A 16,690-nucleotide genomic window follows, 5' to 3' on the forward strand; every position below is an offset into this window, starting at 1 on the left:
GCCTGGGCCAAGCCTGGCCCCCGCTAGGGGGAAGGGAGAGGGACGGGACCCATGAAGCCAGGAGAGGCCCTGGCCCACCTTGATGAAAGACTGAGGACGTGGAGGCCCAGGGGGCCCCGGGCCCTACAGATTCCTCCATTGCCTTCCCCAGGTTTGGGGGGCTCTAGGAGGATTTCACTATTCCTCTGCCCCTTTGCCAGAGTCCAGGCACACAATAGGACCCAACAGCCATCCCTAGATAAAAAGTTCTAGAGAACTGGCCAGCGCCCTCGTCACGCAGGTGGGGAAGGGCAGAGGGGAAGATGGGCCCCAGAAGCAGGTCTCCCGCAGCCCAGGCCTGTGCTCTCTGCCCCAGTCCCTCCCAAGGAGCCTTTTGTGTGGCTCTGAAGAAAGGGACGCCAGGAGGAGGGCACAGGCTGCCACGCCGGGGTCCTGGCTCCAGGATCTGGCACACCTGTGCAGGAACTGGGCAGGAGGTGAAGTTCATGGACCACAGCCTTTCCTTCTCCCCCTGGCACCGACCAGTCCCAGCTGTTAGGCTCCCTGGGGAAGAAGGGGCCTTGCTGGCTTCTGCAGCTGGTGCAGTAGGGCTGGCCTGCAGAGAGGTGCTCTACACCCCTGCCGTCTGCCCGGCACAGGGCAGGGCCTTAGGGCAGGCTCTGCATCCAGGTGGACCCCAGAACCCAAGGATGAGCGGTGAGGCCTAGGCCTAGGGGAAGGGAGGAGCCAGGTGGGCCATTAGAAGCAGGAGAGCAGCCTGGCAGAGCTGGCTCCCCGCCGGCCGACGTGCCCACGCGTGCAGCCTCTGCCCCTGGGTTTCCAAGGTACCAGACGGGGCCCTGGGGCTGGTAGGCTCCCAGGGGAGCTTAGCTCGGGTAGGGAGCCCCTGAGCAGGAGTGTCCCCCTGGCCAGGGAGCCCCAACTCCTGGTTCTAGGCCAGTCTTCTGTGGACAGAGCACAGAACTGGCTCCAGACCTTGGCCCAGCCCTGTGACCTCTCCTAGACAGGGAGCTGCCTCTCCCACCGTAGACCAGGCTGGGGCCTCAGCCCACTGTGGGGGAGGGGATGCCCACAGGCCTCTGCTTTGCTGGGGCTGGGGAGGTGGTGCTGGGCGGGAGTGGGAGGGGGGCTCCTGCCTTGGCAACTCCATTATTCATCAGCCCCAGCATCTGGTTTCTGGGTATCAGTTTCAACAAGCCAGTCCTGACTCATGAGCCTGGAGCTGCGGCTGGGCTGGGGAGGGGCCCCCTCCCCAGGGAGTCCGGGGCCAGGACCTCTTGGGCCTTCGCATGGGCCATTTCAGCTCTCTCGCGTAGAGAGGAGGTGGGAACCTCAGAGCCTGCTGAGGCCTCCTCCCTCCCCTGTTGCAGGGGCCTGGGGTGCCTTTCCTCCCCTGCTCCGCAGGTTCCTTGACCCTGCACTCTTGGCTCTGGGGCAGCAGGGCCCTGGCCTTCTAAGAAGCAGCGCCAGCCCTGGATGGAGGACCCAAGCAGGAGCGTGATTCAGGGTGGCCAGAACCTGGTCACTCAGGTGACCTCTGGTGACCTGTCCTGGCCCAGCCCTGATGGTCTCCACTTGATGCAACCTGGTTACCCCAGGCCAGTGGGCTTGGGGATCTGCCCTGTCCCCAAGGGGGTGGGCCTCAAGGCCCTGCTGCCCAAACCACCACTTGGTTGCTCTTCATGTCCTCATGCTTTCCCTGTGCCTGAGGCACACGGGTAGTGGTCCGGGGCGGGAGTGGGAGGGGGGCTCCTGCCTTGGCAACTCCATTATTCATCAGCCCCAGCATCTGGTTTCTGGGTATCAGTTTCAACAAGCCAGTCCTGACTCATGAGCCTGGAGCTGCGGCTGGGCTGGGGAGGGGCCCCCTCCCCAGGGAGTCCGGGGCCAGGACCTCTTGGGCCTTCGCATGGGCCATTTCAGCTCTCTCGCGTAGAGAGGAGGTGGGAACCTCAGAGCCTGCTGAGGCCTCCTCCCTCCCCTGTTGCAGGGGCCTGGGGTGCCTTTCCTCCCCTGCTCCGCAGGTTCCTTGACCCTGCACTCTTGGCTCTGGGGCAGCAGGGCCCTGGCCTTCTAAGAAGCAGCGCCAGCCCTGGATGGAGGACCCAAGCAGGAGCGTGATTCAGGGTGGCCAGAACCTGGTCACTCAGGTGACCTCTGGTGACCTGTCCTGGCCCAGCCCTGATGGTCTCCACTTGATGCAACCTGGTTACCCCAGACCAGTGGGCTTGGGGATCTGCCCTGTCCCCAAGGGGGTGGGCCTCAAGGCCCTGCTGCCCAAACCACCACTTGGTTGCTCTTCATGTCCTCATGCTTTCCCTGTGCCTGAGGCACACGGGTAGTGGTCCAGTGGGCATCTGCTGTTAGCACAAGTCACTTTACCTTTCCGAACCTCGGTTTCTTTGTCTGTTGAATGGGGGTAGTACCAGTGTTTCCTCCTTATGGTCTTTTAGAAGAGTGAACAGGACTTGGCACAGGCCTGGGCACTTGGGACTGCTCAGCGGCTGGCGGGGGGGGGGGCGGGCAGCAGTAGGGGCAGGGGGCACGTGCCACACCTCCAAGCTTTGAGGCGGAAACTGACCTGCCTGGGGCCAGCAAGCCAAGGTCGTGGATGCTAGGAGGAAGGAGAGAACCTGTGGACAGGCAGTGGGGAAAGCTTTGTTGACTGTTGGCCACAGAAAGGGACATCCTGGCCAAGACCTTACAGGCCCCAGTGGCCTTCTCTGGCATGAAGCCCCTTCCTCCGCTCTCATTCATCCATTTATCATCTCGTCTGCACGGAGCACCTATGGTGGCCAGGACTATTCTAAGTGCCGAGGATGAAGCGTGGGCCAGACAGCCGAGACTCCTGGCCGCTGGAGAGGATAGTCTAGCAGGGAAAAGTGATAATCAAGAAGTGAACAAAGAAATAAAATAATTCCAGGTAGTAATAGCTGCTTCGGAGGACATAATTCAACGTAAGGGGTTTGAGAGTTCCAGGGTAAGGGGCTATTTATTTTGAGAGAAGGGTGAAGGCCTCCTCGGGAGGTAGGAGTTAAGGTGGGGCCCAGTGCCAGCTGTTGGAAGATCAGGGGCACACTGTGTCCCAGACAGAGAATGCAGAGGTGCAGGCTCTGAGCTTGGTGAGTTGTAGGGGTGAAGGAAGCCAGCATGGCGGACCACCCTGTGGAACTGGCCAGAAGGCACGGTAGGAGCCAGGCCACAGTTGGGATTTTATTTTAAGCAAGATGGGAAGCCACAGGAGGGTTTGTGGGGGAGTGACATGATCAGGCTTTAGTTTACAAGAGATCTGCCAGTGGTGTGGACAGGGGATGGCTCAGGATTTGGGAGCAGAGGGGGTCCTGGAAAGCTCCTGGCCCGAATAAATTGCTGCTCTCCCACCCTCCTTCCACCCAGAACCAGATTGAGGGCGCGCTGACTAGGGGATTGGGGGGCTGATGACAGCATGTCCCCCTCCCCCATGGGTCCTGAGGAGTTCCCCAGGGAGGCCATTCCAGAACCCCAGAGTCAAAAGGCTGGGTGTCAGTCCTGCCTGTGGACTGTTCCCTCAGTTTATCCGCCACGCGATGAATGAAGATAACAGTGCCCGCCTCCGCCTCCCGGGAATGAGTGTAAAAGCGCTTTGACAACCTACCGTGGGGACCCCGCCACCACACCCCAGTCCTGGTCGGCGTCCTCGCCGGTCTCTGATGAGCGCCCCCTGGCGGTAGGGCACCCGGAAGCTCCCGCGTGGCCGCTGGCCCGGAGGGACCAGCCCGCAGCAGCAGGGGCCTCACGGAAAGCTGAGTTGGGCTGCGGGGTTTTCCGCGACACCCCCGTCTCACTGTGCTCCCGGGTGCTCCCCAAGGACTACCCTCTCCGCCCCGCGCGCCTGCCTTCCGCCCGCCGCCCCCGCCGTGGTCACCGGCGCCCCTCTGCTCCTCTGCCGGCACCACTGGCCTGGGCAGTGGAAGCGGGGGTCCCCCGGGCTCAGGCTCCGCGGCGGGGGTCTCTTGGATTGTGGGCGGGCACTAAGATGACCCTCAGCAGGGCCTCTGAGCGCCGGCTGTGGCTGAGGCGGGGAAGTCGGGGGTCGGAGCAGAGACAGATGTCCTCGGGGCTGGACAGGGAGCGGGGGTCTGAGGACCCGGAGGGGCATGTGTCCCTGGCCCGGCCCCCCCTTTTCTGCCGCCAGCATTAAGGGAGCTCCCTCAGGGGAGGGGGAAGAGGTGCCCCGGGCTGAGGCTCTGGGGCGGGGGTCCCCAGGGCTGGAGGGAGGGGACTGAGATGCCCTTTCGGCCGGGAGGGGTCTCCTGTGCCCCAGCCGTTTGCGCTGGGGTCGGGATGGAGGTCTGAGCAGGGTGGGGCGGCGCGGGACCGGGCGGGGGCCGGGATTCCGCAGTGGAGGCGAGGGCGTTTGTCACCGGCGGGCCCCCTGCCCCCAGCGTGCAAGGAGCCCCCCTGGAGGAAGGAGGAGGTCCGGCAGGGACCCTCTGAGCCCGGGACCTTTGGGCTGGGGGTCAGAGCCGGGCTGCGGGCGGGACGGTGGGTGTTCCCCGCCCCCGGGGTCCCGGCGCGCTCAGCGGGCGGGCGCGGCCGCACAATGGCAGGAAGCGGGGCTCCGCGCTTTGTCCGGCGGGCGGCGCAGACCGCCGCTTCCTCCGGCCGCCATGGGGACGGGACCCGGCGTCTCCGGGCGCCGCGCGGCCTCCAGGCCGAGCCCCGGGCTGCCCTCCCGGGACTCCGAGCCCGGCTGGGCGGGCGGTCGCGGCCGCCACGGGGAAGACCAGGTAGGGGAGCGGGGGGCCGGGCGTGGAGGCCGGGGCGGGTGCGCGCGCCCTCGTCCGCGCGCGCCTCTAAGCGGATGGGCAGGCGGCGGCCGAGCCCCCTGCCCCGGGTGCACACCGCGGGGGTGCGGGGGGCGATGAGGGGCTGGGGGCCTGCGATGTCTCCCCCACCCCGGCACCAAGGGTGCCAGGCAGCGGAGGAGACCGCCAACGCCTGGCCTTTTGTGTCTGGCTCCGGACACACCTGTGGGTCCCAGGCCCTGGACTGGGCCACCCCTCCCCCTTTCCTTCCTCTGCCCAGGCCCTGCCCACACCCCTCCTACTCCTGCCTCTGGCCAACACCCTGGTGTGACAGGGAAGACTTGACTTCTTGTGCCCCCATCCCGGTGGGGATCAGCCTAGACCATGATCCCCAAAGGGCCCGGCCCCCCGTTATTTGTAAAATTGCGGTCCATTCTTTGCCTTTGGAGATGCAGCGTGACCTGGCTGTTCCATCTGGTGGGCTCGCCCCTCTTTGGCTGAGTCCTGGGAACTTTTGGTCCTGGACCCTGCTGTCCGTCTCTGGCTGGCTGGGGTGGGCATATGGTAGACAGCAGGGAGGTGGGGAGTGGACCCTGGGTCTGAGAGAAGAGGCCCCAGAGTCTGGCTTTGGGAAGGGGCTGCCCTGCTATAGTGCTGGGGAGACCCCCAGCCCTCGAGGGGATGGAGGTGAGAGAAGGGGTGGGGAGCAAACGGTGTGGGCTCTGCCCACCCGAGCCTCCGCCTCCCAGTTGGGCTGGGGGTCCTCGGAACTTCATCCTCAACCAAACCTGCTGAATACGCACCTGCTTCAGATCCTGGGCCCGACTCACATAGCCCCTGGTGTCCCTGAGCCTGGGGGCTGCTGGAAGGGTGGGAGCAGAGGGGGTCAGCCACCAGCTGGGTTCCCGTCGTTAGTATTAGCATTAGTGTCTAGTAGTAACAGTAGTAGCAAGAGGAGAAGGAGAAGCTGTGGCGGAGGTAAACAAGGCCCACCACTGTGCTGGGAAATGAATATTCTCGAGTCTCTGCAGCCCGGTGTCTTTGCAGGGCAGGGTACATAGTAGGTGCTTGATAAATATTTGTTGAATGCTAAATCTGCCTTAAAGAGTGAATCTTTGTGAAATCTGCCATCTATATACTGGATTGGTTTAAAAATGAGATTGTGGCACAGAACCAGGGACTTGGGCTGGAAGGGTCCCAGAGACCCCACCCCCACCCCCACCCCGCAAACCCTTACAACCTAGCATGGCGCCTGCCACGTCCAGGCAGGAGACCAGGGCCTGGGCAGCTTGTAGGTCCGCAGTCCCACCGCCCAATGCCAAGCCTGGAACCAGAAAAATGAAGCTGTCAGGGAAATGGCAAGAGGCCTGTTAAGGGGTCAGGGGGGCACCTGTGCCAGCCTGGCTGCCAGGCTGGACACAGAGGGCAAGAGGGCTGCCGAGCTGGCAGGCTGCGGGACTCCTGGGAGGAAAAGACAAGTGCTTTCCCCAGATTTGTTGTCAGGAGGTGATGCTCACGGCCATGGGTCCCAGCATCTGCAAAGCTAGGCCCTCTGTCCGAAGTGCCCCGGGGATGCCAGAGGGCGGGGGGCAGAGCCATGGAGGAGAAGAGGGGTTTTCACACTTTTAAAAAAATGTTTTGGTTTGTTTGTTTGTTTAATCTTTTGGCCACACCACGCGGCACGCGGGATCTTAGTTCCCCGACCAGGGATTGAACCCGTGCCCCCTGCAGTGGAAGCCCGGAGTCTTAATCACTGGACCGCCAGGGGAGTTCTCACACTTTAGCAGTAGATCAAGTGAAGATAGAAACAGCTGCTCTGCTTAGAGTGCCTGCCCCTCACCCTTGCCTCCAGCACCGAGAACGCACTTGAAGACCCCTCAAGAAGGGTGTGGAAGTGCGGGGCGCCTGGTGCTCAGGCTGCCATCGGGAATACGGGCCATAATGCCCAGGGCCCAGCCCCCCAGAAGCCAGACCGCCCTGGAGCAAGTGGCTTCTGTAGTCTGCCTCCTGCCAGCTGTCATTTCTGTGTCCATGTTCCCTTTCTGTGTGATGGAGGAGTGGAAGGGACACAAGAGCCGAAACAGCAACCGTAAAACTATTCAATATAATTGATTTCCTCTTGTCTCCTTAGCCCCCCAGGCTGACCCGAAGCCAGCCTCCCCCACTCCTCTCTCCCTTCTCCACTACCCAAGAGATGGTGTGAATGTGGTGAAAATGTGGGCTCTGAAGCTACATACCCTGGGTTCAAGTCCTGACTCCACTGGCTGTGTGACCTTAGACAAGTTACTTCACCACTCTGAGCCTCACTTTCCTCAGCTGTAAAGTACAGACAATCGTAGCCCCTACCTCCTGGGATGAGGAGCCCCCCAGTGCAGCCCCAGGCGCATGAGGACCACGTTATCAATGATCAGACTTCTTCAGCTCCCTCTTTCCCCCTCTCTCGGGCCACTTTCTCTGCTGTCTAACCCATCCTCACCCTGTCTGTCGTCTTGAGAATCTCTGATCGGGCTCTCTCCAGCCAAGATCTCCAGTGATCCTCCATCACGCTACTTAATAATTGAACCAGTATTTATTGAGCGGCTAGGACTGGCGACCAGGCAGCGAACCCGACGGACCAAAATTGCTGTCCTTGTAGTGCTGGCGGTGTGGAGGCAACAAAGTGAAGCACACAGACTGCCCACCAGTGGGAAGCCTGAAGGAGAGAAGGGCGGCGGGGTGGAGGAGGTGACGGGGAGCGCGGAGGAATGAAACCTTAGAAGGGTGAGACGAGGACTTTTGAGTGAAGGTCTGCAGGAGGGGAGGCGGCTGGTTACCTCAGTGTCTGAGGAAAAGCATTTCAGGCTGAGAGATTTAGCAGAAGCCAAGGCTCAGCGGTGGAGCACGTCCGAAGAAGCACGTCGGAAGGCGGGAGGCCGGTGGGCGCGGTGGACAGAGCCAGGATGGGAGAGCAGGACCGGAGGCCCCTGAGGTCACCAGCCTCGGCAGGAGATGGGGAGCCGCTGCGGGGTTTTGAGGAGGTACGTGTGACTCCTCTTTGACCTGGGTCCACTGTGGCCGCTCACGGAGAGCAGGCTGGGGTCAAGGGCGGAAGCAGGGAGACCAGCTCTGAGGCCTTGTCACCCCGCTAAGAGGCCATGGGGGCCGGGGCCGGGGCCTGAGGTGGCCTGGAGAGGGTGGCCGGGTTGAAGCTACGGATGTTAAGGGTGGAGCCCTCAGAAGTGTTTGCCTGAGTGGGGGAACCTGTGTGTCCCATCTCTGTGTCTCTTCTCCTCTTCTTTTAAGGACAGTAGTCATACGATTACCCCATACTCTATGCTGTATGATTGCAGACCCCAGTATGACCTCAACTTAACGAATGACATCTGCAATGCCCGTCTTTCCAGTAAGGTCACGTTCTGTGGTGCTGCGGGTTAGGACTGAACCTGTCTTTTTGAGGGACACAATTCAACCCATAACATCACCACACCCGGAAGGCGCTGCTAGTAATTGAGATGGACGGAGCTGCGTGGAAAAGTTCAGGAGCTCATGCAGACGTTTTATTTTTTTTTATAAATGTATTTATTTTTGTCTGGGTTGGGTTTTCGTTGCCGCGCGCAGGCTTTCTCTAGTTCTACGCGAGCGGGGGCTGCTCTTCGTTGTGGTGCATGGGCTTTTCGTTGCAGTGGCTTCTCTTGTTGCGGAGCACGGGCTCTAGGTGCACGGGCTTCAGTTGTTGAGGCACGTGGGCTCAGTAGTTGTGGCTCACGAGCTCTGGAGCGCAGCCTCAGTAGTTGTGGCGCATGGGCTTAGTTGCTCCGAGGCACGTGGGATCCTCCCGGACCAGGGCTCCTTTGGCAGGTGGATTGTTAACCACTGCGCCACCAGGGAAGTCCCTGTGCAGACGTTTTAAGTTTGAGATGCTTGGTCCCGACTGGAGAGTTCACTCTGGGAGCCCGCCCCGTGAGACTGACTGAGTCACTGGAGGGTGGACGTGGATAAAATGAGAAGGGGTCCACGGATGGCGAGAGAGCAGGAGGCAGGCAAGGGGTCTGAGAGGGGAGGGAACCAGCAGAGCACGGGTCCTGGGGGCCGAGGAAGAAATGGTTCCCAAGAGACCACCTGTGTCAAATGCTGGGTCCTGGGAGAACAGACGAGGGGACTCATAAACGTGGTCATCCTTGGGGACCTGAGAAGAGTGAGTTGGCGGGGGGCGCCAAAGCTTGATGGGAGAGGGTCTGAGGGAAAATGGGAGAGTTAGAAAATCTCCAGGTACAGCCATCGTAGTAATAATTGATTTAGGCAAAAGCCATCAACAAGGGCTAAAGCCCTGGAGTGTGCGATTGCTGGGGAGCAGGGTATCTCAAAGTGTCACCCCCAGATGACCTCCTCGTTACAGAGAGAGAATGCGACTTTATAAAGTACAGCGAGGTCCCCTCCCCAAGGTGATCTGACACCAGGGCACACTGCGGAGGACACAGTCCATCCTCTGGCGTCCTGGCCCAAATGCTCAGCCCGAAACTATCCCAGACCTCCAGACAAGTCCACGTGGAGGAGCTTTCTGCCAGACTGCTGGCCTGGCTGCTTCAAATATATCAGTGTCATGAAAGATGGGGGAAAAAAAGTAGGGCATTCATTCTTTTTTTTTTTTTTTTTTTTAATATTTATTTATTTTTGGCTCATCGGGTCTCAGTTGTGGCATGCCGGCTTAGTTGCCCCGCGGCATGTAGGATCTTAGTTCCCTGACCAGGGATCGAACCCGCATCCCCTGCACTGGAAGGCGGATTCTCAACCACTAGACCACCAGGGAAGTCCTGGGCATTCATTCTTATTTTTGTTTGTTTGTTTAATGTTTATTTATTTATTTGCTTGCACCGGGTCTTAGTTGTGGCAGGTGGGTTCTTTAGTTGCAGCTCACCAGCTCCTTAGTTGCAGCACGTGGGCTCCTTAGTTGTGGCAGGCAGGCTCCTTAGTTGCGGCACATGGGCTCCTGAGTTGTGGCATGCGAAGTCTTAGGTGCAGCAGGGATGTGGGATCTAGTTCCCTGACCAGGGATCAAACCTGGGCCCCCTGCACTGGGAGCGTGGAGTCTTATCCACTGCGCCGCCAGGGAAGTCCCCGGGCATTCATTCTTTTTTTTTTTTTTTTCTTTTTTTTTTCCGGTACGCGGGCCTCTCATTGCCGTGGCCTCTCCCGTTGCGGAGCACAGGCTCCGGACGCGCAGGCTCAGCGGCCATGGTTCACGGGCCCAGCCGCTCCACGGCATGTGGGATCCTCCCGGACCGGGGCACGAACCCACGTCCTCTGCATCGGCAGGCGGACTCTCAACCACTGCGCCACCAGGGAAGCCCATTCTTAAAGGGATAAACAGACAAAACCAAATGTACATGTGAACCTTGATTGGATCTCATGTGGGAAAAAAAATCTATAAAGGACATTATTTAGACAGTTGGGGAAATGCCAAGGTAGACTCTAGGTGGACTAAGTATCATCGCTGTTTCCCAAGTGTGACAGTTGTGTTGGGGTTTTGCACGAGCAGGTCTGTGTTCTCAGGTGGTGTCATGATTTCCTCCCCAGGGGAAGGGGGGTCATGAGCCAGTGTGGCAAATGTGAACAACTGGGGAAGGCAGAGGGTGTATGGATGTCATTGTACTATTCTTATAACTTTCTGTATGTTTGAAATATTTTGAAACAAAAAGTCAGGGAGAAAGAAAATAGAGGGTAATGGGAGGAAAGAACAGGAAGGGGTGAGTTTAGCTGTAAAGGGAAGGAGAGAAACAAGTTGGTTTGCCCATGGGAATGATCCACTGAGAAGGGTGAATGCTGAGCGGGGTCCTGGTTCTTAGGCTGGAGAGGGGGGGTCTCGGTGGAAGGCTGGCCTGGGATTGGAGCAGGGCAAAGCCCCTGCAGCCCGGGGCAGGTGGGTGGACGTGGTGGTAGGAGCTCATGGACCGCCTTCTGATGGCTTCTGTTTCCCTAGAAAAGTAGGCAGTCGGGTTGGTGGGGAGTGAGTTAGGGAGGGTTGGGGGATGGAGAAGATAGGACAGTCATCCATGGTGGTGGAGATGAGAGTAGCCTGGGGTGATTGGGTAAGTCTGGGATCCTGTCACTAAGCAACGGGCCGTGGGTACCACGCAGGCACCCAGAGGCCAACACCATTCCCTGACTCCTCCATAAACCCCTCCACACCCTAACTTAGACATCCAGGCGGGGTCAGCTGTTCGGGGGCCACACAGGTCATAGCATCGAGGGCAGAGGCCCTGGGCAGGGAGGAGGGGGAGGCATTCTGTTTCAGACACTGAGTTGGGCAAACCAGACGTCCGCCCCAGCTCCACTTTTTGGTGCCCTTTCCCCCTGCGCTCCAGAAGAGGCCCTGGTAGCACCCGCCTCGTGGTTACCTACCTGAAACCTCCCCTTTGGCATTGCGTTCCTCGCGGGCAAGACTTTGCTTTCTCTGCATCTCCCAGAATGGACACCTAGTAGGTGCTCGGGAAGCGTTTGACGGGCACTCTGTGGGGCGTGGATGGTTGGACCTGGAGAGTCGCCCCCGTAGGGGCCAGGAGCCCCGTGTGCTGCAGTGGTCTGGGTCCACCCCACCCCCCCATCCTTCCCCTCACAGGTATGCCACCACGCCGACTGCCAGCAGCTGCACCACCGGGGCCCCCTCAGCCTCTGCGAGGCCTGTGACAGCAAGTTCCACAGCGCCATGCATTATGATGGGCACGTCCGCTTCGACCTGCCCCCACAAGGTGAGCGCGGGGAGGGGGCCCAGCCCCTGGAGCTCCCTGCCTGGGGGCACAGTGTCCTGGTAACTGTCGGTGTCGCGACAGGGCCATCAGAAGGACACGAGTTGACTGTAAACGATGAAACCCAAGTCCACTGCCGTCCCTTTTGTTCCACAAGTTTTTTAACAAGAGAAAAAGTTGGGGACCGGCCCAGCTCGAAGGCAGGTCTGTCTCCAGCAGGTGCCGGGTCCTTCTCGATGGCTCTGCACCGCCCACAGCTGCCCCGCCTCTGTCCCTGCCCGGCCCAGCACGGACAAGGTCCCCTTCCCTCTTGTCCTCAGGGCAGGGGACCTCTGGGCAGATTCTCCAGCCAGGCAGCCAGTGAGCAGAGGGTGGGCTGGGGATGGGCAGGTCGGAATGAACTTGCAGCAGGAAACAAGAAACCCCTGCTGCTGAACAGGGACCTGGCCCAGACCTACCACCAACTGGCTGTGCTGGGGTGGCTCTGGTCTCCTTTCCCAGCTGGTCAGAGCGACCATAGGACTCGTCCCCTCTGCCAGGGCCTCCTGGGACTTTGGGTGTGGTCACCGTGGTGGGGGAGGGGACGCCTGCAAGAAAGAGCCATGGACTTTGGTTCCTTCCTGCAACAATCCCAGAGGCAGGGCTTCTTTATCCCTATTTAATAGATGGGTAAACTGAGGCAGACTCGTACTGGGGGCAGGGCATCACCCGGGGTGTCATCCCAGGGCCCTTGTGTCTTTTTGAGTCTGGGGGTGGATAAATGATAAGCGGTGACTGAGTCCCTCCCCTCACGGAACTGAGGAGCCCTGGCTAGTTTTGGGGTGGGGCCTGAAGGTCGGTAGCAGGCCCTGGTCCCTCTGGAGTCGGCCGTGTTGGAAGGCTAAGGAGGGGGCCAGGGAGGGAGCGGGCACGACCCTACTCCCACTTTACACCGAAGGCTCTGTCCTGGCTCGGAATGTGTCCACCCGGTCATGCCCCCCGCGCACCAGCCCTGCAGTGGACATGGAGGAGGAGGAGGAGAGCTCTGTGGATGGCAAGGGGTAGGTGAGGGGTTGGTGGGCACGGCAGACACCTGGGGGGTGGGTACCAAGGCTGGGTCTCAGATCACAGAGCCAGGGACCAGAGGCTTCAGGAGAGCTGACTGGAGACCCCGCCTGGGCCCTGCTGCTGCCCGGATTCCTGGAGGGTGAGCCTCCAGGGCTTCTGGGATCAGACTCTACCTGACGAGGTACCGCTGGGTGTGACTCCCGGGTCGGCCACCAGAGGGCGAACAGCCCCTCGTGAGTCCTGGCTGGCCTGAGCGAACCTGAGTTACCTGGTCACCTAGGGCCAGCAAGGGGTGGGCAGCCAGCTGGGGCCCGCCCATATCCCACCCACGCCTCCAACCTCTGCCCTCACCGGCTTCCTTGCAGGGACCGGAAGAGCACAGGCCTGAAGCTCTCCAAGAAGAAAGCCTGGAGGAGACACACAGATGTAAGGAGCCCCCAGGCTGGCAGAGCAGGCGCCCACAGCCTCTGCCCCTCCCGGGCCCTTTCCGTTCCCGAGGCTGGGCCCGTCTGCTCTAAGTTCCAGGACCAGGGATGGGGCCTGGAGTGAGCGTGTCCCTCCCTCGCCACCCAGCCCTGTAGCCCAGTCCTGCTTACCTTAGCCCAGGTCGGGGATGCTCCAGGAGCTCCTGCCTCCACGGAGGGATGCCGGTGCCTCGCTGGGACAGAAGAGGGCTGGGAGATCCCTGCGTTCACTTCCCTGCTGGGGTTCCCATCCGGAACCCTGGGGTGGGGAGGCTAGGGGGCGAGGGGTGCAGGACTGAGACCCCTGTCCTATCAGGACCCAAGCAAGGAGTGCTTCACGCTGAAATTTGACCTGAACGTGGATATCGAGACAGAGATCGTACCAGCCATGAAGAAGAAGTCGCTGGGGTAGGGCTTGGTGGGGAGAACGGGGCTGGGGGGCAGGTGTGGCCTCCTGCAGGTGTGACTGTGTGTGTCTGTGTGCTGGCCTGTGAACAGGCATGTCCCCCACCTGTGGGCACCCCACCCATGTGCAGTGAGGTCCTGGGTGCCGTGTTTGTATCCCAGCCCCTGCGCGTGGCCTAGTCCTGCGGGGGTGAATGGGTGTGGACAGACGTGCAACAGTGTCTGTCTGCCCTGGTGTGTAGACGTGAACATGTGAGGGCAGGGGCGTGGAGACGCACGCAGGAGCGTGAACCTCTGTGGGCAGGTGTGTGTGTGCGCACGGACCTGTGTGTGATCCCCTGGGTGTCTCCCTTTTCCTTTGGGCGGGCGTGGTGGCGCTGGGGCTGTGGACAGGGTGGAGGGTCACGTGACCGCCCCCCGCCCACACGCACCTCCTGTCCCGGGCAGGGAGGTACTGCTGCCAGTATTTGAAAGGAAGGGCATTGCGTTGGGCAAAGTGGATATCTACCTGGACCAGTCCAACACGCCTCTGTCCCTCACCTTTGAGGCCTACAGGTTCGGGGGACACTACCTGCGGGTCAAAGGTGAGCAGGTGACTAGATGGGCCGGGTAGCTGGGGCATGGCTGGGTCCCTTGGGGAGGGTGCTTCTTCCCAGGCTCAGGTTCCCATTGGCCATGGCCTTGAGCAAGCTCATTACCATACAGGTGTCTCTGCTGGGCGGCAGTGCCAGGCGTTGGCAGGGCGGGGCTTCAGGGGAGGGCAGCCAGGCCTTGGTTTGGATCCTTGGGGGAGAGGGTACTGGGGCCCCCTTCTCCACTGGGCCTGGGCGTTGAGGACCTCTACTTGTCTCTCATGCCACCCCAGCCAAGCCAGGGGACGAGGGGAAGGTGGAACAGGGGGTGAAGGACTCTAAGTCCCTGAGTCTGCCAATCCTGCGGCCAGCCGGGGCCGGGCCCCCCACCCAGGAGCGCGTGGACCTGCAGAGCCGCCGGGACAGCCTGGACATCCTGGTGAGGAGGGGCTGTGTCGGGGCTGGGGACGGGGAGGGGCCGGAGGGGAGGTCACCTGGGCGCCTCACTGCTCCCTCTGGGGGCTTTACTTTCCGCTTCTGGGAAATGGGGCTGGCTTTGAGGATACGGGGTCCTCTCTGGATCTAACCATACCCCACGGTGATGGGCCTCATCTCTGAGAGTCTGCTTGTGCCCGAGGAGTGTGTGTGTGTGTGTGTGTGTGTGTGTGTGTGTGTCTAAGCAGCAGACATTGCGTGGGGAGCGAGACTTTGTGTGTCACTGGTTGTGTTCATGAGTGTGTGTCGGGGATCCACTTGGACCTGGGCTGCTGAGTGTGTCTGAGTGTGTGTGTGTGACTCTGTGCGTCCTCCCCACCTGCTTCATGCTGCTGGCGGGGGCGGCAGGCGGGAGGGGGATCCAGCTGCGTCTGTCTGGACCTTCCAGCCCCCAGAGCACGTGTAGGTCTCAGGAGAGGTGGCGCCCCAGGGTGCGGGGGCGTGCAGAGACCCTCCTGCCTCCCAGGCTGGCCGAGGTCCTGGAAACCCACCATGGGGTGGGGCTGTGGGGGTCTGGCCCTGACGCCTGCTCCCCGGCCAGGCCCCTGGCCGCCGACGCAAGAACATGTTGGAGTTCCTGGGGGAGGCGAGCATCCCTGGGCAGGAGCCCCCAGCGCCCTCCAGCTGCTCTCTGCCCAGCGGCAGCAGCAGTGGCGGCAGTGACAGCTGGAAGAACCGGGCGGCCAGTCGCTTCAGCGGCTTCTTCAGCTCAGGCCCCAGCACCAGCGCCTTCGGCCGGGTATGTGGGCCCGTGGGCCCTGGGGCAGGGCAGCTGGCTGGCCTGGACCCCTGACCCTGACCGCAGGCCTCCTTTCAGGAGGTGGACAAGCTGGAGCAGCTGGAGGGCAAGCTGCATGCCTACAGCCTCTTCGGGCTGCCCAGGCTGCCCCGGAGGCTGTGCTTTGACCACGACTCGTGGGAGGAGGAAGGTGATGAAGAGGAGGACGAGGACGACGCCTGCCTGCGGCTGGAGGATAGCTGGCGGGAGCTCATCGACGGGCACGAGGTGGGTGCCGCCCGTGGCCTTCCCCTCCCTCCTCAGGGAAAGGCGGACGTTATCCCCCTGTCCACGGGGCCCTGCCTAGGGTGACGGGATGTTCCACGGGACAGCCCTGCCAGGCTGCTCTCACCATTAACCCGCTTTGGAGGAACCCAGGCAAGGTGAAAATGTGGCTGGCCCAGAACCTGGGGGACCTCTGTGTCTCAGCTGGGAAAAAGGTTGCGCGCGGGCCGTTCACCCTTCTCCCCCTGCTCCGGCCATCCCGGCACGCGCCGGGGCTCCTGGAGACACGCTGCCCTTCCCACAGAAGCTGACCCGGCGGCAGTGCCACCAGCAGGAGGCGGTGTGGGAGCTCCTGCACACAGAGGCCTCCTACATTAAGAAACTGAGGGTGATCACCAACGTGAGTAGGGCGAGGGCCCAGAGCCCCGCCGCCCGCCCGCCCCCGCGGCCTCCTCTGGGTGCCCCTGAGCAGAGTTTGGGCCCTTGCACAAGAAGCAGGTGCCAAGCAAGAGGGGAAGGAGAGTGGGAGAAGGGCCACACCCTGGGGTGGAGGTGATTCCCAAGGGCCCCGGGGAACCTGCGAGGGGGCTTGGGGCGAGTTTGCCAGCTCGAGCTGATTCATACAGACCTCCTCCTTTCACTCAGCCTTTCATCGGCTGTTTCTAAACACCTGCTGTGTGCCAGGTGCCCAGCAGCCCACACTCTAGACGAGGAGGAGAATGGGTAGGCACTGGGGGATGTGTGCAGGGACTTCAACCTTGGGGGAGCACCTGTCCCGGGCTTGTGGGTTCAAGGAAGGCACCCTCGGGGCAGAAACTCCAGACTGAGCCAGGGCAGAGGTGGAGGAGAGAGTTCCAGGTGTGGCTGCAAGGGCAGTGTCCCAGCGCTTCCCTCCAGGAGGGGCCTGGGCAGGGGCACCCCCAGGTGGGCCGTGGAGGCCGTCTTTTCTCAAAGCGTGAACCCTCTCTGTCCCAGGCTGCCTCAGGGCCTCCCAGGATGGGGAAGGGGTAGAGGGGAGCCTAAGAGTCTGGGTGGGGCGTCGGGACTGGGACCCCCCCCCACCCCTCCACCAGCTGCAGTGCTCCCTGCCCCCCACAGCTGTTCCTGTGCTGCCTTCTGAATCTGCAAGAGTCAGGGCTGCTGTGTGAGGTGCGTCAGGGCCTGGGGGTGGGGGGGGACAGTACCAGAAAGTAGC

At 61.5% G+C, this 16,690-nt stretch overlaps 1 protein-coding gene across 2 annotated transcripts in view; it reads left to right on the plus strand.

Annotated features, from left to right (window-relative positions):
* Positions 1-16,690, plus strand: part of PLEKHG5 (pleckstrin homology and RhoGEF domain containing G5) — a 56,777-nt gene that overhangs the window by 35,602 nt on the left and 4,485 nt on the right. The window contains exons 1-11 of one of the 2 annotated variants that reach the window (XM_028487912.1): positions 4,650-4,769; positions 11,383-11,512; positions 12,447-12,549; positions 12,922-12,982; positions 13,337-13,428; positions 13,873-14,009; positions 14,291-14,436; positions 15,034-15,231; positions 15,310-15,498; positions 15,800-15,895; positions 16,594-16,644. In XM_028487912.1, the coding sequence (XP_028343713.1) occupies positions 4,650-4,769; positions 11,383-11,512; positions 12,447-12,549; positions 12,922-12,982; positions 13,337-13,428; positions 13,873-14,009; positions 14,291-14,436; positions 15,034-15,231; positions 15,310-15,498; positions 15,800-15,895; positions 16,594-16,644 (1,323 nt within the window). Of the gene's footprint in view, positions 1-4,649; positions 4,770-11,382; positions 11,513-12,446; positions 12,550-12,921; positions 12,983-13,336; positions 13,429-13,872; positions 14,010-14,290; positions 14,437-15,033; positions 15,232-15,309; positions 15,499-15,799; positions 15,896-16,593; positions 16,645-16,690 lie in introns of those variants that run through there. The other variant, XM_028487913.1, reaches the window with a different exon arrangement.

Source organism: Physeter macrocephalus, chromosome 3 (genome assembly GCF_002837175.3).
Source record: "Physeter macrocephalus isolate SW-GA chromosome 3, ASM283717v5, whole genome shotgun sequence".
NCBI lineage: Eukaryota > Metazoa > Chordata > Mammalia > Artiodactyla > Physeteridae > Physeter > Physeter macrocephalus.